Genomic DNA, 19,274 nt, shown 5'->3' with positions numbered 1-19,274 from the left:
TCCATTTAGAATGAAGTGTTTTATGATGAGTCTCATTCTGATGTCAGATCAACGTTTCTGTTCAGGTGTGAGAATATTTCCTTCATTGACATTTTGTGAGTTTATTTGTATTATTCATCAGACAGAATGAACGCAATGCATCCTGGTACATGCAGGCACAGCTGACACAGCTGAGCAGCAGTAGAGAGAAGATTTTCTTTTCTTTTTCTGGTGCTCAAAAGTTTTGCTAGATCAGATCAGTCTGAGATATTGCACAAACATATGAAACATAATGTTGAGACGTGTTCCATACACTATGGAGGTTCTGTCTTCCATAGTTCCAAAATGAATGAACAAAGAAACTCCGAAAATAAGTTTTGCCCCAAAAATACATATGTCCGTATATAATGAATGAATGTAAAGCAGCACATAATGTCACCTGATTTAATAATAAGCAAATATAAAGAAAAACATTTCTGTGATTAGGGCACATGTAGCATCTGCAGTATGTCACATAACCAGTGTGGTGCTGGCTGTGTGTGTGTGTGTGTGTGTGTGTGTGTGTGTGTGTGTGTGTGTGTGTGTGTGTGTGTGTGTGTGTGTGTGTACCTGCAGCCGTGGATTGATGGTGAAGCTGCCGGCTGTGGGGTTCATGCAGGACACGTACTGAACACTGTGTATTTCCTTCAAAAGCAGCTTATTACGGTCATACCTGTGAGTACACACACACACACACACACACACACACACGCAGAAAAGAAATCATTATTTAACAGTCTTGCATGCACACAAACACCCGACTGCACACGTACACGCACACACACACACACACACCCCGATATGGCGCCTTAGCTCCCATTTAAGCTGGCGTGGCTTAGTAGCATCTTCCTTCCTCTCAATTTCATACCTGAAATCCTCCCAGCATATCTGTAATGGGCTGACCGTGTCCAAGCCAGTCAGCCTGCGTCTGACACAGTGGAACCATGTTCAGAATGGCCTCACGGTGGCGGAGAGATGAGCACAGCAATCCTTTTAAGGGGAATCATACAACCCGGCCCTGAGATTTGACTTATAAAAGTTGTACCATATTAATACAGAGGCAGGGATCTCACTGAATACTAAAGACGTTATCAGTAGAATTATGAGGGTATTACACCGATCAGCTGCTGGCATCATGTCCATCATTGAAGCAATCAAAGTGAGGAACAATTCCACTGCGATCCCCCAGAGAGACAGTCTCTGCAGCATGCCACCCTCTTTAAACAGCACAGACACGCTCTGGTGTTTGCTCATACATATACTGTATATATCAGTGGTGGGCCGTCACTGCTGGCCTTTATAATTTAATTGTTTTTCACAAATACACTACATGTATTACAATTATTTTTCCCTATCAGCTTATTTTCTCATTGCACAGATCCTGTCCTCCTCTGCCTGCAGTCTTCAGTCTGCAGCAGTTCAGCTTGTTTCAAGGAAAAGCTTGACCATTAACATGCGCTGTGATTGGTCAGTGGGGCACAAAGCTACTCGAAACGAGAAACGTCTAGCTGCTACCTAGAACCAAAAAGCTACCTTGCTGGTGAATTTTACTGATGACGCCTTTCCACAGAGGATTACAGGCATGTGGTGAGTTAAATGCTGCCTGTGTTACTTTTTTTTTTTTACATCTGCAGTCGCATTTAATCATAAACAAGCCACAGCGCTGTTGTTGCTGCTGGTAAGCCGGGACTCTTCCCTCCACGGTGCAGCAGCTGCTGGATGTCTTGTGTGTGTGTGCAGTGTTTTCATTTTGTTGGATTGTTTTGTTATTACTGAATGCGACCGGTTGTTTGGTGGTTATTTGGACAACTTGCATTGTTGTTGACCCGCCAGGTTTGGGCTGGTCAAGTCGGTCAGGCAGGACGTCCACGGAGTGGCCGCGCCTTTTTTTCTTGTTAAAGTGGTTAAAATAGCTCCGCAGGTCGGTCCACCGCGTGTGACCTCCCTCCAATGCTCGTAATTGTGCTGTGACGGGTGCGGGGGGGGTTGCATCAACTGGTATATACATATATATATATATATATATATATATATATATATATATATATATATATATATATATATATATATATACGTATATATATATGTATATATATATATATATATATATATATATATATAGCATTGCTACATGTCATTGAGGCCTACCAGTGGTTGTAGTCCATGTGCTGGCGTATGAGTGTGTGAGGTTGCACCGTCCCGTACGTGTCCACCTCGGGCATATTCATGTCGTCGATGAAGTAGATCAGCCTCCTGCTGCCTGGAGGGCCGTAGTTGCGCCCAGCTTTCTTCTCAAGGGGCTTTTCCAGCACAGCTGTGTGGGAGAGGAGCAGGAGGAATGAAAGGAGCGATGGAAGAGCAAGATGTATGTCGTGGTTTAGAGTGAGAGAGTCACGAGTCAGTGTGGAGACATTTGATTCAACTGGAAGAGTACATCAGTCAAGACACCGTTTTAACAGAAACACATCTTTCCCATGCACGGTTCCTACCTTGGAGCATCTCAGATGTGGTGTAATAGTTAAAGGGGACATTTTTGATCATGTATTTCTCTGCATCCAACGATCCCAGTTTGTCCCCGACCAAGACAGACTTCCCTGTCCCAGCGTTCCCGACCAGCATGACGGGCCGACGATGCTCCAGGAGCCGGTCCATGAAGTAACGGACTCGAATGGTCTCCGTAGTGTGGACCAGACACGCCTGCGCATACACACACACACACACACACACACACACACACACACACACACACACACACATATATAAAAACATATAGTAGGGGCACAATACTACAGGGCTATAGGGCTGCAACTGATGATTATAAATTCATATGCCAAATATTTGTTTCAGAATAATCAATGAATGTCTTTGTACGTTAAATGTCTTTGACAAAGTCGTCAGATTAAACTTGTAGACAATGACATACAATAGAAAAGCTGAAATGTTTCTGGGTCTCAAGCGACGTAACTAGCTGTGTTACTGCCAACAACTTCTCAGTATGATCTATGGAGAGCGATTGACCAATTGTTTAATACAAAACTAGCTTTAAACTAGGTATTAAGCAAATCAAAAGCTGTTATTTAATTGAAGAAAAAGCCCAGGGGATGAAGTGGGCTGTGAAACCACCTGCTGTACCTGAAGAGGTGTGTCTGTATCCATCTCAAACTTGGGCACCATCTTGGTCCATGGTTCAAACTTCTTGCTCTCGGTGTCGATGCAGTAATCAAACACGGTGCCCTGGGAGGGGAACTTGATGGTTTTGAACTCGGCCACCCACCACTTGCTGAACTCCACTCTGTAGTCGACCAGCTACGCTCACACAGAGACACACGCAGAGACACAGGCGGGAGGCGAGCGGTCAATACTCTAAAATGACTTCCGCTCTGCTCCCTCTCCCCCGTACAGTAGCTATGGATCTGTGCGTTTGATTTACACTGTGTGAATACAAGCCAGAGGACAAATAAATGGAAACAACATAGAGATACGGCCACAGCAGTTGAAGGGTAGAGAATGAGAGATGGCAGGCCTATCTATCCATCAGACGGGGAAGGAGCCTCATCACCTGCTGGTTGGCAGCTCCTCGCCTTCCTCCCTGCCTCCCACCCCTTGGTACCTGTCTCCTCTCTTCACTTGCAACTCCAGTCAATAAAACCACTTAGTATTTAAATGCATTTGTGATGGGAAAATAAAGTGGAGTACATTTGTACCAAGGGGAGAGCAGTTCTATCCCATAACTTAGACGGACGCACTTACTGTACGGCGTTAACTGGATTGCTTAGCAACTGCTCGCCACGGCTCTCCTGCTGATTTAAATTCAGCCGGCCTGTGAGTTGTTGAGCGGGAATTGAGTCCACTTCATTTTTAGATGGAGATCTCAACCTTTTCTTTTTTAAACTGCCTTATTTTCAAGTGAAAGTAACTTTCAAATGACTTTTGATGAAGAGAGACACAGAGTTGAGTTGCATAAGAGCCATCAGGGCTTGAATTATACCAAGGAATGCCCATAATGCAAGTGCAAATCTCTTTCAGGAAGAAGTTATGAGAAGAGAGAAAAAAAAAATCCTTCAGCTGTTCATTTTTTTGCCCTTTATGCAACCACTTAGTAAGCGTCTCACACGGCCGGAGGCCCACGTCGTACCTGGTCCTGGAACATGGCTCCCCCAAAGGCCCAGACCGCAGCGAAGACGAAATAGAGCTCGTAAAGTTCCTTGGCACAGTCCGGCGGGGTGTTTTCTGGAGTCAGGAGACACTCCAGCAAGTAGCAGAGCATCTGGACCATGCTCTGCTCAGGGATAGGGATGATCTTCTTGAATCTGAACAAAGACACACACTTTACATCCCTGGATTCAAGTCTGACTGCTGAATTGAGTTTCTCATTCAGCACATAAAATAAAGTATTGTTTCATGTCCTTTTGAAATGAATTGAACAGAATAAATAGAGCTTCTTTTTGACAACATTTGTTGTGGATATATGTATAAGCTCCGTGGCATTATGGGACTCTATGAAGGAGCCTTTTCTGGATTTGTCTCTGTCTTCCTCCTCCTCCTCTGGTGATGGAGGTGTTGGAGTATGCGACTGGTCCTGTATAATAGAATGCAGGATGGCATCCAGTTCTTCTGAGTCAGTTCCTGTTTGCTCCCGTCCCTCCTCGCGTTACGCTCCACGCCATCATGCGTCAGCTGGACACGACTGTGAGACTGTCATCCTAGTGATGATGGGAGCGGCGTTACCTTGATCTGAGGCCGTCCAGGCAAGACGGGAGGTACTTGTCGAACAGTATGGTCAGGTTGGCCTTCTCTGATTGGACCTCCCTCCTGTCAATCCAGCTGGACACGAGCGGGTTCCAGCCGAGGTCTGCTGGGTTTATGTACAGGATGCCTGGATGGAGACAGAGGGAATATCAGACATGTGGTGGCTACAGCACCCTGGGGCTAAAATGAAGGCTTTCTTTGACCCCCGGCGCCAAGTAGAATGCAGGAAGTAGCAGAAAGCTGCCGATACATGGCTGCGCCATTATGCTGGAACATGATTTGAACAAACTTGTCAACTAGCAATTAGTCACGGAGCCCGCTTTGCCCGGTTGGTAACCCTGGCTTGCAGCAAAGGCATTTGAAAATATGTCCAAAATACAACAATAGACAAGAAAAGGATGAGTCAAAGAGCGAGGACCACCTGCTCTGGAAACTGTAGCGGGGGTCGCAGTGCGAAGGTGGCTGATCTCAAACACCAGCCTCATGGTGGGGTTCAGAGGGATCCGCTCATTACTGGCCAGAGTCAGAACCTTCCAGAAACAGAGAGAGAGAGAGTACTCGGGTTCAAACGGCTGCTCTGTAACTGATCATTGACTTTACTTCTATGTTTAACATTGCTGCGCTACAGAAGGCTGGTGGCCTCCGACTGCTCACAGGATGTAGCGTCTGTCTCCGCTCCAGACAATTAGCTTGAACACATTTTTGGGGAGAAATGATCAAATATCACGTCCATGAGGCTGCTGTCAGCAGACGGGATCACAGGCAACACGCTTGGCACTTCATATTCCTCACAGCTAAAGCGACGTTCAAAATGTGTTGTTTTGCTGATTCTAAAATGGATTAACATAAATGGTGGTCTTTTGCATTGGCAGTTATTAATAACACCAAATAATGCACAAAAGCTGTCAGGTAGGTTTATGCATATTTCTCCTGGTTGCTAAAGTGTTGCTGAAGTTTCCCTGGATCGCGTGCTTCTGCTTCCGCAACAGAAACGCAGACAGTCAGAGTTGTGAGATATGACTGAACAGGAGTGTGTTGCCTTTGCCTGGATTGTGTCCCCTGCTACTCTCGGCTCTTTTCCTGTCAGCATCACATGCACACACTGTCATGTATTCTCTCATCCACTGAGAACAAATAGTTTACTACTCTCTCCCGTCAGTGATGAGTCAACCACATCTTCTTATTCAAATCTGGATGCTGATTCAGGAACAGACAGTGGAAATGTGTAACCTTTGTCATTTTGATACTGAATAAAGTTATTATTCACACACACACACACGCACACACACACACACACCTTGTTGTCGTCCATGACTGTGTTGAGTGACTCAATCCACATCGGGTCAATGTCTCCATCCAAGACAATCCACTTGGGTCCGTTGTGACTCACATTGGCCAGTTCACGCATGATATTAGAGAACAGGCCTGAAGGAAGAAGTTCACATTTTGCATATTTGACTCAGGTTATAAAACACTTTGTGCTGATCAAACATCCTGAGGACTGTGTTATCACCATCTTTCCACTCTCTGGTTGCCGGGTTGATGATGCCAAAAAGCTCGTCATTAGTCACGGCCTTTGGATTAAGGTCCGCCCACACGGGTCTGCGCTTCATGTTCTGATAGGTCCGTTGGAGTGACCTCATCACCTGACTCTTTCCCGTGCCTGCGTTCCCGATCACAAACACAGAGTGGCGCACCGCCAGCAGCTCCTCCAGCTGCACCACCTAAGACACACGTTCAGAGGGAAAATAGAATATGCTTCGTTTACATCAGGTGACATGTTATACGTGTGAGTCTGACCTTTATATAACATTTCATGGGCCACTACACTGGACCACTCAGTCTTCTACAGCGTGTCTTTCTCAATGCTGCTGTTCATGGTGAATATAAAGGATGCAGGCTGACAGCGGGCCGCTGCAGTGGTACCCTGTTCTGTTCACAACAACAAAGGACAGCAGTGGTCCTCTGGAGGGACAGAGGTCTGCATCCTCATCACCACTTCGCTTATACACAACACAGATCAGCCTATGTGCCATGGTGACAAGTCCTCGGTGGTTGTTTAATGTCTTCTAATGTCTCCTCATGTTTCTATAGAGACCAAAAGTGCTCATTTAAATACATAAATAAACTCCTTCGAGCTCCAGATCATAAAATGTTACTTTGTTTTATTACATTTCATGAAGTCACTTTCCCCACACAGTCCTGGTCTCTGTCAGGCTGACAAACTGTGAAGTGATTTGCTGAATGAGCAGATGGACAATCACATGACTGATCACATGGCTGATCACATGACTGATCACATGACTGTCTCAGCCCTGTTTCAGCACTTATGGCATGTCTCAATTCCATATTCCATACTACTTGTTAGTCTGTAGTGTGTTCATGCTGGACAAGCGACAAAATGAAGGGTATACATTATTACATTAATAGTTCACTATACTATGAATCAGTGTAACGTTTACATTAATAGTTCACTATATCATGAATCAGTGTAACGTTTACATTAATAGTTCACTATACTATGAATCAGTGTAACGTTTACATTAATAGTTCACTATATCATGAATCAGTGTAACGTTTACATTAATAGTTCACTATATCATGAATCAGTGTAACGTTTACATTAATAGTTCACTATATCATGAATCAGTGTAACGTTTACATTAATAGTTCACTATTTCATGAATCAGTGTAACGTTTACATTAATAGTTCACTATATCATGAATCAGTGTGACATTTGAATAGTTTACTATATTGATAATCACTATAATCAGAATTATTATAATTGTTTTTATTTTATTTTGCACAATTCAAACAATAAAATAAAAAAAAATCATAACAGAAAATGGATATCACAGTGCAGGAAGAGACAAAAAGCCAACTGGGCTTATTTGAAGCCTCCACCTATATAATATTTAAAATGTAAAGATAGACAACAAAAGAAAGAAAGAAGAGAAAGAAAAATAATGTAATTATGGCAAGTCTGTGTGTGTGAATCATTTTTAGTTGCCTGATGAAGAAAAGCACAGACAGCTTTAAACACCAACGAAGAATTACTATTACTATGAAGAGTTCTCTTTTCCTTCAGTATGAATGATGCATCCCTCCCCTCCATTTGCACTTGTTTGGGGTTGTCGGTGGGAACCCCTCAAAAGTGAAGTGAACGCTCACCCTTTTTCCTGGACTTGCAGTGTAACATTCTGACAATCCATGTATGCCAGGTGACATTACAGAGTGTGTGACAGAGAGCAAAAGGGAGACAGAGTGAATTCCACTCAAACATACAGATGGCGAGCTCAATCAATGCCATCGACCGGCTCCTCGGGGCGCCTACTCCTCATCCATTCAGCCAGAGCCCAGCCGGCTTTACCCCCTCAAAGGCCTCGGCTGATTACCGCTTTGATGTGGGGAGGACTAGCGCTAGCACCGGCTACAGGCTTACGGTATGCCGCCTGCCTCCCCTCCCCTGCTCCCCCTCGTTGTCTGAAATCAAAAGGTTGGCCGCACAAACAAAGACAGTAAAAGTTCAGGCTCTGGGGGAGGATGCTTGTTATTGACCGCTCCGCCATTCTCACTCTCTCGCTCGCAATGTTTCTCCTCCTCTTTGTTTATTTCTGTCTCTCACAATGTCAGGGTTAAGTGGCACGGTGCAGCAGCAGCGTCCGCTGATGGACTGTTATTATGTGGTTCCCGTGTCTATTTGACCTGAGGCAGATTGCACTTATTTCCCCTGGTCCTGCGTTCATCTGTCTCTGACATATAACGCCTTCCATTGTGCATGCGTGTGTGTATCTGTACGTAATATAATGAGTTGAATTAGGTCAGCGGCTCGGGCACCTGAACTCTCATCGCAGCCAACTGCTATATTTGTCCGATTCATCCAGATCCTGCAGACTTGTTTGACACTAATGTGTATTTCCCAGCGGAACATTATGACGTGAGGTAAATAGCTTTTGGAAAGAACTACTATAAATCTAAATGAAAGTGCTACAACTGTAATATCTGTCTCCATTGTTAAAGATGAAACTCCATTTGGGGATTTAGCTCCTGCCTTACAGACAAGCTGTGATTGCGTTTGCCTTTCGTCCTTGGCAACAAGCGTCACAGGAGGCTATCGGAGATTCATGTTTATCTTACCTTCAGGACGAAATTGTCCTCAGCCTGTAACTTCAAGTCCAAAATGGACTCCTTCACGTGCTTCTCAAAGTCCAGGTCTCTCTTCCTGGGGACGTCCAGAGCAGGAAACAGGTCTCCTATCAGCCCCATGAACACAGGCATGTCATCTGTCACAATCTTGGGGATGTTGAAGTCTCTCAGAGCTCGCATCAGCACCTGGTCTTCTGCTCGCCCGGGGTCTCCTCTCTTCAGAGAGCCGGCCACCACCAGGACTGACTTGATGGCTCGGAGGCCCCAGTCATAGTGGTCCTTTGGGAAAGAGCAGAGACTGTGAGCAGAGGAGAATACACACTGCAGAGCTGGCAGTAAGATTATAACGTGATGGCTCATTTAAAATAAAGCTATCCATAGCATTTTAGTATCTAACTCCGTTAGCATGCTAGCATTCTTACTATTAGCAGTAATGTTAGCCTGTAGCTCAAAGCTGTAGCTATCTATAGCCTCAGAGAGCTGCTAGCAGAGGTGTGGACTCTTAGTCTGAGGGACTGGGAATCTTTACGTCTGAACCAATGGCTTTCCAGGAATCAGGGTGAAACACACACACACACACACACATACAGATAAATACAAAAAACATGATTAGAGAACTAATTACCTTACTTAATGATTTGAAGTCCTGTTTAATATTCATAATGTATCCATGTCTGGACAGAGAGCTTAGCTGGTAGGAGTTAGTGGTTTTACAGTAAGCTTAACCTGCTCTAGATTCTTGAATGGGAGATAGATGAATGGATGGAGAGATGATGGATAGATGGATCGATGAACAGACGTATCTTTCCATGTATCTATCATGTACAGCGTCGAGCTATTTCTGTAAGTAACTAACTCCTCAACAGTGAGTTTTCTCATGAGATATTACTTGTATAGGGACTGGGAGAGGCTCTGTAGATCAGACGTGTTACTGCCATGAAACTAGAGGCCACACACTCTTATTCACACTTTAGTTCAGCTCCTTGCAGATTCTGATTTCAAGGAGTATATTTCCACTGTGCTCTCCCAGCATGCACTGGTGTCTACAGCAGGGTGGTGCTGCACAGGACCAGCAGCAGAGCGTATGTAATATTACATCCACAATTACGTAGCACTTGTTTAACTCAAGAAAGTAGTTAACTGAATCTGTACTTTATATTGATTTGCAAATTCAGCATTTGTGAATATAGCTTGGAGAAGCAGTCTGTTCATTATCATTTCATGTCATTAACACTGAGTTGCTAATGCTGGACAACGTGCAATGAAACAACTTTGGAGCAGCCAAAATGTGTAATGAGGGTATTTAAAAACGTCAGAAGAACCACAGCTTCATAAAAATGGCCATAAAATGGGAGAAGTGTGCTATGACACTGAAATGGGTCTGTGGCATGGGGAATTCATCCAGAACTGAGGGCCAATAAAATCACTTACCTAAGTCGAGGAGCTTCAATGTATCGCTCTATTATTCAACACTGTGTCATTTATTTAGCTTTTTAACTAATTAAGATAATAGCATGATGTAAATAAAACAAATTAAAGACCATTTTAGACGGAGTAGCATCCAAACCCGTATTCATGTGTATGTAGCACTTCACTCAGGCAGCTCAGGTAAAAAGCTCTTGTGGTGTCTGTAGAAACAACTTGAAGTCAGTTGTTCTAAACATGTCAGATGTGTCACATTGAAGACGGCAGACTGCACCTGTTTGGACAGCAGCTCTTTACACAGTGTGTACAGGGTGATGAACTTCCTCGCCAGGACCCGGGCGTTTAGGAAGCCCTCAGCCACCAGCATGATCTCACAGATCAGCTCGAAGTCTGGCACCACCATGGCACATGGTCTGTGGAGAAAGAGGAGCTCACTTGTAGTTCATAATCATGAACAGATGTGTTGTTCATCTGCCCTTTATGTCCACAATCATACTAGCCATCTTTCCCTCAACCTCTTCAGTGGAACTACTGATACAACAGACTCTCTCTCCTTCGTTCTTTGTCTCTCTTTCTCACCTACGCACACACACACACACACACACACACACACACACACACACACGCGCACACACACTGCAAGTCCACCTTGTGGGATTTGAAACTGAGCATTGTGGCACTTATTGTCAATAGATTCTTCTTGATCTACTGTGGCGTAGATCGTGATTCATATGTGTGCTCATTTGGATTTGAGTGTTTGTAAATTGAAAGTAAATATATACGTAATCATATGAGGGTGTTTTCTTCTGGTATGCTAGATACAATTCCATCTGCAGATTACCATATTTGAGTTGTTTTTCTCAAAGGCATTAAGATTTCAACAGCAACAATCAAGTGTATCTGTTACTAATACAATCATCCACAGACGTCATTGTTGACCGTTTTCAATTGATTTAGATTGTTTTAAATAGTCCCTAAATCCCTATTTTTGAAATGTGGGTGAACCATTTTATTTGGGAACATTAGATTATAAAAGTATGAGGCTTTATTTTTTGAAGAGAAAAAAACAACTATTTTGCCGATATTGTCATGTTCCAATCTATTGAAATACATTTTAATTCGTCCATGTCTACTTATCCGGTTGAGAGTCACAGCTCCCACACACAGATCCACCACAGGTTTAGTAGAAGACGTCTTTTTCATATATCACTTCAATATTGCAACCAATTCTAAATAGATTTGACGACATGCAGTTGCCAGATTCGATAAAAATGCTCTTGAACCGCAACACTATGCAGCTTGGCTGCTGGATCAAAACATGTGAGGCATTATATATTGAACGACAGCAGTGTGACTTTGGCCCACCTGAACAGAGCCTTGAGATTCTCAGGAAGCTCCGTCCTGCCAGCGTAGCCTGGATTCATCGTGATGAAGATGCCAACTGTGGGGCAAAGATTCACCTCCTCTCCCATGAAGTTAAACCGCTGCTTCTTGTCTCGAATGGCGTCCTGGATGCTTTTAACCTGCATGTACAGAATACAGGTTAGAATGAAATGCTATCCGATCTTCATACCTTTTTGATACCAACCATAAAATTAATAATACTGCGGATGAAAAAGCTGTTAAATTGTTCGTTAAATGAAATCTAAATGCTGACATGCTCACAATAACAATATTAACATGCTATATTTACCATGCCTCAACTACTAATGGTGCTACAGGACCAGTTATAAATAAGAACAGTTAAAGCGCTCTGATAACATTGTTGAACTGTCTATGGAAATGTTGTAAAAAAAAAAGTTAAAATCAAGAGATATAACTTTCTTGATTCCACACTTGTGTCTTTCTTGTTTAAACCTGCCGCCCACATGACCAGCACTGCAACTACACCGCCATCTGTTTGGTCTGATGCAGGTGTGTTGTGCTGGTAGCTTGTAGTGTCGTGTAGGCAACGGGAGAAGTTTGCCCTCAAGGCGTTCTGCCAGGAAGCCGATGTGGGTACAGCTCCAGACTAGCAAGCCTGCAGTAGAGATGCAGAGGAGGTCTGGAAAAATCCACACACCTCAAGATGTTTCATTTGTAACTTGCAGTCTTCAAACCAAACCTATGCTGACCCAAGTGACATCACTTCAGGCAATGTATCCCTCTGGAGACACGAAAGGCTTTATAACATTTTTCACAGATGCAGTCAACACCTGGAAACACACTTTGATGCCCAAAGTTCACCAAAGTTAATACAATTCATCCTGAGGGAGTAGAGATATTTCACACCATAAGTAAAACATCTGACCTGTTAGTGGCACTAAAGAAAAAGTCAGATGATCATCAAGTCAATAAGATTCATCCTCTGGGGACCATGAATGTAAATACAAAATGTCATGGCGATCCATCCGATATTTGCTTCGGCATGTCACTCTGTAGTCATTGAACCGTCCCTACAGCTGCATCACTAGCACCACTAGCATGGCATCACTAGCATGGTACCACTAGCATGGCATCACTAGCATGGCATCACTAGCATAGTACCACTAGCATGGCACCACTAGCATGGCATCACTAGCATAGTACCACTAGCATGGCATCACTAGCATAGTACCACTAGCATGGTGCCACCACTAGCATGGCACCACTAGCATGGTACCACTAGCATGGCACCACTAGCATGGCTAAAGGTGGCTCTGGACTAACTTTAGCACTCCTAGTCATTCCTAGTTACCGTCAGTTAGCCATCCGAAAAGACGCTTCCAATTAGTGCGACCCTCACACCTGAGAAAGTTTTGTTTCACTCATGATATCGTTCATATCACTAAGCACATACCATAGTCCATTTGTAACAAACTGTCACATTGGTATGCACTGGCACCTTCACTGGCAACTTTCAGGGACACAATTCCATCAATAATGTGAGCATGCCATCTACCAGGGTTTACTGGCTCCACCTGTCTATATTATGATTGAAAGAGATATCAGAAAAGAACTTTGTGTGTGTCTTGGCCTAAAACTCTGACTCCCAGCCTGTAAGAGGCTTTATGAATTGAACATGCGTGTGGTAAAGGAGCGTAGCGAGTCGGCAGCTGGGAAGAGGAGGAACATCTCTTCATGGATGAGTACTCGGCTACAGACCACTCAGTCATACTAACACAACAGGGAGAGGAAAGCAGGGGAAAATGCAAAAACTAACAGTGCAGCTGCAGCACACAGAAAAAGTTTTCATGAGAACATCAGTGGGCCTTGTTTTTTATGTGGAACGACAGTGGCCATCCGCTGCTAGCCTACAGGGATACAAAAGGAGGGAAGACGCCAAAAATAATGTTTAAAAAGATCCCGATCAGACAGTGTTCTGAAAGGTGTGATCCAGTGGGGTCTGGCTCCACTATTCGCTGTCTCTTTGAATGCACAACATGTTCACAGTCCAGGCTTGTGTTGGCCGTAACGGAGGCCGAACCTCACCAATTTATCTCCATGTTGTTATGTCTGGCGGCCTTCTGTTTGTCCCTGTGTTATCTAATGTACAACTGGTCCCGCCACCTGTGTTAGCGGAGAGGATGTCGCCATGCAATGCTAGCTGCTCCCCCTCGAAGAGGATGGCTTGGCTGTGTGCGGCGGTGGGAGACGCTCGGCGTTGGCTCCTCTGAAGCGAGCGGAGCCCTGAAGCGGGCTGCCAGCTGTCACAGTGGGAGTTTGACGCTCCTCTGTTCTCATGGTCTACTTCTCCACGTATAAGCCACCGTGATTTATAATTTATCACGCACCACAACACCTATTCATTCTTTTAAGTAGCATAGGCTTCCACAGATTACGGAAGAAGACTTTCATCGCTGCTTAAGAGAGAAGGAAGGAAGGGCAGAGAAGCGCGTGTTAAATCTAGCGATGAATAATGATCCTTTGAGGAGCTGCATCTCCATTATCATCATGATCATGATCAGCGTCTTTATCAGCTGTATGCATTTTGCAATGACTAGTATTGCACATGCATGAAGATAGCAACTGGGGCGGCAGCATGCACGGTTTGAATACGCTAGACACTAGAGACGTAAGAAACCACAGGGAGAGGATCTGTTTGATCTGGGATAACAGAACGCAAGGTCGCAGAAAAGCAGCTGAAGCACACAGGCTCCCGTCATCAAAGGGCTAGCTGCTGTAGGTCACGCAGAGTATCCCCAGTTCAGTGTGGAGAGAATCACTGTATGTGTCAGAAGTACAGAACACATGAAGGGAAGATAGAGAAGGAGAATGGAAGGCAAAGCCATAATGATCCATTCAGTTCAGTCCTTTTAGTTCTGTTTTGGTCAGCAACTCTTTTGTTGAGCTGCTAAATGCTCCACTTCGTTCACCAGCTCGTCTCGTGTGCGTCTTTCAGTGGAATCATAGCAAAATGAAATCAGATATTGTGATACATAAGGACTTTGTCCACAAATTTTAAAAAAATCTGATTATTTTGCTAAAGAGAAAATACTCAGTACTTTTCATTTGACACGTACTTAATTCACACAAGAGTAAATACAAGATGTGGGCCATATCCTCCAGCCTCATTGTCTTCATTATTAGTAGAATTAAGAATGGCATGTTAAATGTCCATTCAGATCATGGCTCTGAAATCATTATTGATAATTGTTATTAAGCTAAACCGTTAACTGTTTTCTGGATGCAGGTGTATTTTCCCAAACTAAAACGCATTGATCTTTTAATACATATTAAAAGATAGCATTATGCTTCTACCAATACCTTTTCAGTCTTTCTGTTTTGTATATTCCATTGTGGTTTTATTTATTGTATTGTAATGATTGACACAATATGGGATGGACAAAAAAACTCGATTAAGGAAAAAATGGAAACTTGTCAAGCTGACATCACGGGAAGAAGAGATGGTTCACAAAGATGATTGATTTGAAGAAAAAACAACTCAAAATTACAAATATGCTATTTGTACATGTGTCAATCAAGATTGGACGAGCACTGAGCAAATACTAATCCACCACATGATCGTAGCACGTCCTTTGAGAGTTTCAAGTTGGTCCACTCAGAGTTGCTGTTATTAGTGTTGAAAGATGTGAGCAACGGAGGCGGGTTTCCATCCTTCACTCTCAAACCAGATCAGAGAAGGCTCCAATTATGAAGAAGCTCTTGGGTGCAAAGGTGCCAGCCTGGGTGGATTAGTCTCATAGCTGAAGCAATTTACGCTTGCAATCAGTGATAAAGAGGCTATTCACTTCTGCAGAGCTGTTTCAAGGGCTTGTTTTGACCACAACTTGATTTGGATAGACCACTTTGCAGATAAGATGGCAACTCACACATTTAGCTCCATCGCTTGGGGTTAAAAGACACACAAGCTGCGTCTCGACCTGAAGGGATTCGTGGAGTACCTGAGGCCGAGGAACTGGACTTGTTCTTACCTGTACAGCCACCACAGACAGCACCTCCACTGAGATCCTGTTGAATTCGTCAAAGCAGCCCCATGCCCCCGTCTGAGCCAGGCCTTTGTAGATGTTCCCACAGGACTTGTGGACAGAGACAGAGAGAAACAGACGTTCAGATGGTCTCTGCAGGACAGGCAGCCAGGCTGGCTCACAGGAGGAGACCTGGTCCGACTGACTGATGTGGTGAAACAGACAATTACACAGCACCTACTGTTTATGGAAAAACCTCCATTGCAGTTATCAGAGTGCAGCACCACAGCAGGCTGATACACACACTAGGACTCACTAATAAAACAGAGAGAACGGCTGCAATGTTTTCAACCCACAGTTTAGTTTTCCCAACATCAACCTTAGAGCAGGTGAACAGCCCTCCGGAGAGCAGCTGGACCAGGATGACTTCTCTGTCCAATTACAGGGCCGAGGAAACCTTCTCTGACGCAAACCGGAGCCGACTGGTGGATTGATTCAGCGTGTGTGTGTGTGTGTGTGTGTGTGTGTGTGTGTGTGTGTGCATAACTGAATATGAGTAACAGTGTGGGGCTCTGAAGCCAGCTTCTAGTGCCTGTGTTCCTCCTGGAGTATATTAGCACTTCTCTTTGCCACTTTTTTTGCGATGTGTGTATAGCCGGGGGTGCTGTGCGCCGCTATACTGTAATGATGCCTCTGTCTGGGGGAAGCAGGAGCGAGTCGGATCACACGATTATGTTTAATCGTGAGCATTCAATATGCAGAAAGTATGTGTGCAAAAGTATAGAAAAGTGCATAATAACGCGAGGTGGAGGCTGGGTACAGAGAGGGACGTTTGACAAGCTGTAATTAAGAAAAAACAATCCGGGTTTAACTAATCAGCTCTACCTTCAAGAAGGAAACAGTGAAACAAAAGATGAAAAGAAAGAAAGATGAAAGATGAAAAGAGAAGGGCATTAAGGTGGGTTGACAACTTTAATGAGAAATGCATACCATATTGCTAACAAAGGCGAAGATGAAAAGAAGCATGGACAATGTGGGCTACGTGCACAGGCTCAAATGCAGATACTCACCTTGTAGTCCATCTGCTCCGAGCAGTTAAACACATAGACCATGATGCCAAGGGCTCTCCCCAAGTCTTTGGTCGTCTCAGTCTTCCCGGTGCCTGCAGGCCCTGCTGGAGCTCCACTCATGGTGAGGTGAAGGGACTGGGTCAGGGTGATGTAGCATCTACAGATAGTGGAGATGCACACACATGCTTCACTGATGAGGCATGGAAAAAACATGCTTTTGACTGATTTCATCTATAAAGATTGGCAAACGGCCACTTTTGTTCATTCACAGTGAGGAGCTTGACTACACACATTTTAGTTCTGTTTTACACATCTATGGCAACACGTTAGCTCAGGGGTTATCGTCGTCGCCTCACAGGGAGAAGTGCACTTCCTGGCACTGACATTTTATTCTGTTTTGACCTTTTCTATGCAGTCTAAATTGATTTGTTCTATCGATATTTAAAAAAAAAATTAAAACCTATTATGTTGTCTTTTTGCTTCTGTTACTTGAGCACATATTGACTATGATAACTTCAACATCAGAGAAGGAAGCGTGGGGATTGGATTAAGCGTACTGGACCTTGAGACAATCACCGCCCACCATATCAAACATCCAGCTCGACGCCACCGAATGTAATAGTGCAGCAAGAAACAGGAGACTGTGAACAGTTTCAGGAGTTTTGTTTCTAACTAAATCATGGACCATAACCCTCCAAGTCCACTAGGTATTCTAGGAATCCAAGAAGAGTAAATGCTGGCCATCTCCCCTTCGAGGTGGATTGGAAGAGGAGGCTGGAGAGTTGGTGACAGAGGACAAGTCACTGGATTTTTCTGAGATGATGGCAGGTGTAAATGAAAAGAAACCGTGTTTCCTCTAGTCCGGCTGGACTCGAGGGGCGCCGTGGTTGGTTGCCCTGCTGAGTGTGGAGGAGCCGAGAGCAACAGTGCCTGTGCCTCGTCTCCAGGTGGTCCTACAGCGACGCACAAAGTCCCTCGCGGTGGCCACAGCCTCCTGTTATGTAAAGAGTGATGGTTGATAGTCCAGCTGACACTCAAATGGGGACATACCGGTGGACCACGACAGGAGAGAATGAAGAGCTGATTCGGCCCACAGCAGCTGGGAGCTCCATGTGAAAGGTTAAATGACAAGAGGCATCAGAGAGTTGTCTCCTGCTCCTGATTCACTCTCTCGGACCGACATTAGATTGGAAAACCAGATGACAGGTTCGCTGATGGCAGTTTGGGAAAGGCAATGCAATGTGCGGCTTTATACAATTGATTTACTATAACAAGAATAACAGTTCACCTAATGAGGGAAGTCTATGGGTGGTTGAAACCAGGGGCGTCAGGACAGAGAGAGGATGGAAGAGTTGCGAGGGCGCTTTTTGGGGTGGCTTGTGATGGGTGGCACACACCCTGGTAAATGGCCACCAAAGTGCCTTCTGAGGAATTGGATTTCTCCATACCCCGGATCTCCTGTCAAGCAGGAAGAGTGTTGGAGCTTGGGACCGTTTATTAGGATCTGGTTTGGGGATGTATCATACTTCCGGCAGAGCCTTGGCGATCGTAGAACATTGCTGGAGTCAAGAAAACGCCCAACTAGCTTGACATGAGTGTTGATGCTTGGCTGCTTTGATGCCGGCAAGATTCGGTCAGTCCAGACCATCAATGGATGTTTAGCCCCCTCCAGTCAGTGACGCAAATCCTTAAGGGCCTCCTTTATCACCCGAAGATTGCAGTTGCCAACGTCCTAATAACTCTTGGACGTAAGGCTTGAGCCTCTAATCTGTGGGCTGATCTGCATACCAGGTCCTGATAACAGGAAAAGTGACAGCTAATACCCATGGCTCTTATTCAGACCTCTTTATTGCACCAGAGCCACAAACACGGCAAGAATATTAATATTATATAGATTGATAGAGGAAATAAATGACTCAGTTTCCATGGAGATAAGCAACTCCCCCTCTCCGTTGCGTTTAGCACGAATGAAGCGAATAACGCAAATAACCACAAAATGATCCCGAGAGTAAACTCCCCCGAGTAACAGGAGTTTGGTGTGAACTAAACTGTGAAATAAGGGGAAATTTAAGATTCTTCAAGGTGAAAAGGGGAAAAAACCTGCTGCACTAGGGTCAACCAAATCTTCCCAGGAAAGTGATGCAGATGAGATAACCTGACGGGTCTTTGGTTTTGGCAGTTTTAGGCAGATGGCGTCCTAAAGCTCCACAGTAGAAGGAGCAAACCATCCTGAGCCTCTGACTCTCCTGAGGGCTGAGGACGACGCAAGCTGTTACAATGTGGGACGCTGTGCTTGGCTGCATGGGAAATGCAGCAGCTTGGGCTGTTGGCCTCTGTGTTCCAGACAATGTCTGCTGCTGGAGAATGAAACAAGCTCCTATGGAACCGGGGGGCTTCCTTCTGAGGATACACTGAGCTCCTCTCTCCTCTCCTCTCTCCTTCTGTATGAATTCATGTCCCATTACCCTCAGATCTACA

The 19,274-nt window shown here is 44.5% G+C and overlaps 1 protein-coding gene across 2 annotated transcripts in view; it reads right to left on the bottom strand.

Moving 5' to 3' along the window:
• dnah9 (dynein, axonemal, heavy chain 9) overlaps positions 1-19,274 on the bottom strand; it is a gene marked incomplete at both ends in the record, with an annotated part of 117,129 nt that overhangs the window by 63,340 nt on the left and 34,515 nt on the right. For both annotated transcript variants that reach the window (XM_079235727.1, XM_079235728.1), the window contains 14 exons: positions 589-691; positions 2,167-2,332; positions 2,508-2,715; positions 3,151-3,324; positions 4,154-4,328; positions 4,747-4,894; positions 5,189-5,297; positions 6,065-6,192; positions 6,281-6,491; positions 8,906-9,193; positions 10,614-10,752; positions 11,705-11,862; positions 15,733-15,837; positions 16,797-16,953. In XM_079235727.1, coding sequence (XP_079091853.1) covers positions 589-691; positions 2,167-2,332; positions 2,508-2,715; positions 3,151-3,324; positions 4,154-4,328; positions 4,747-4,894; positions 5,189-5,297; positions 6,065-6,192; positions 6,281-6,491; positions 8,906-9,193; positions 10,614-10,752; positions 11,705-11,862; positions 15,733-15,837; positions 16,797-16,953 — 2,269 coding nt within the window. The remainder of the gene's footprint in view (positions 1-588; positions 692-2,166; positions 2,333-2,507; positions 2,716-3,150; positions 3,325-4,153; positions 4,329-4,746; positions 4,895-5,188; positions 5,298-6,064; positions 6,193-6,280; positions 6,492-8,905; positions 9,194-10,613; positions 10,753-11,704; positions 11,863-15,732; positions 15,838-16,796; positions 16,954-19,274) is intronic.

The sequence above is a fragment of the Taurulus bubalis genome (genome assembly GCF_910589615.1).
Source record: "Taurulus bubalis genome assembly, chromosome: 2".
Lineage (NCBI taxonomy): Eukaryota > Metazoa > Chordata > Actinopteri > Perciformes > Cottidae > Taurulus > Taurulus bubalis.
The sequence above is the reverse complement of the archived record's forward strand: the minus strand, read 5'-3'. Positions and strand labels throughout refer to the sequence as shown.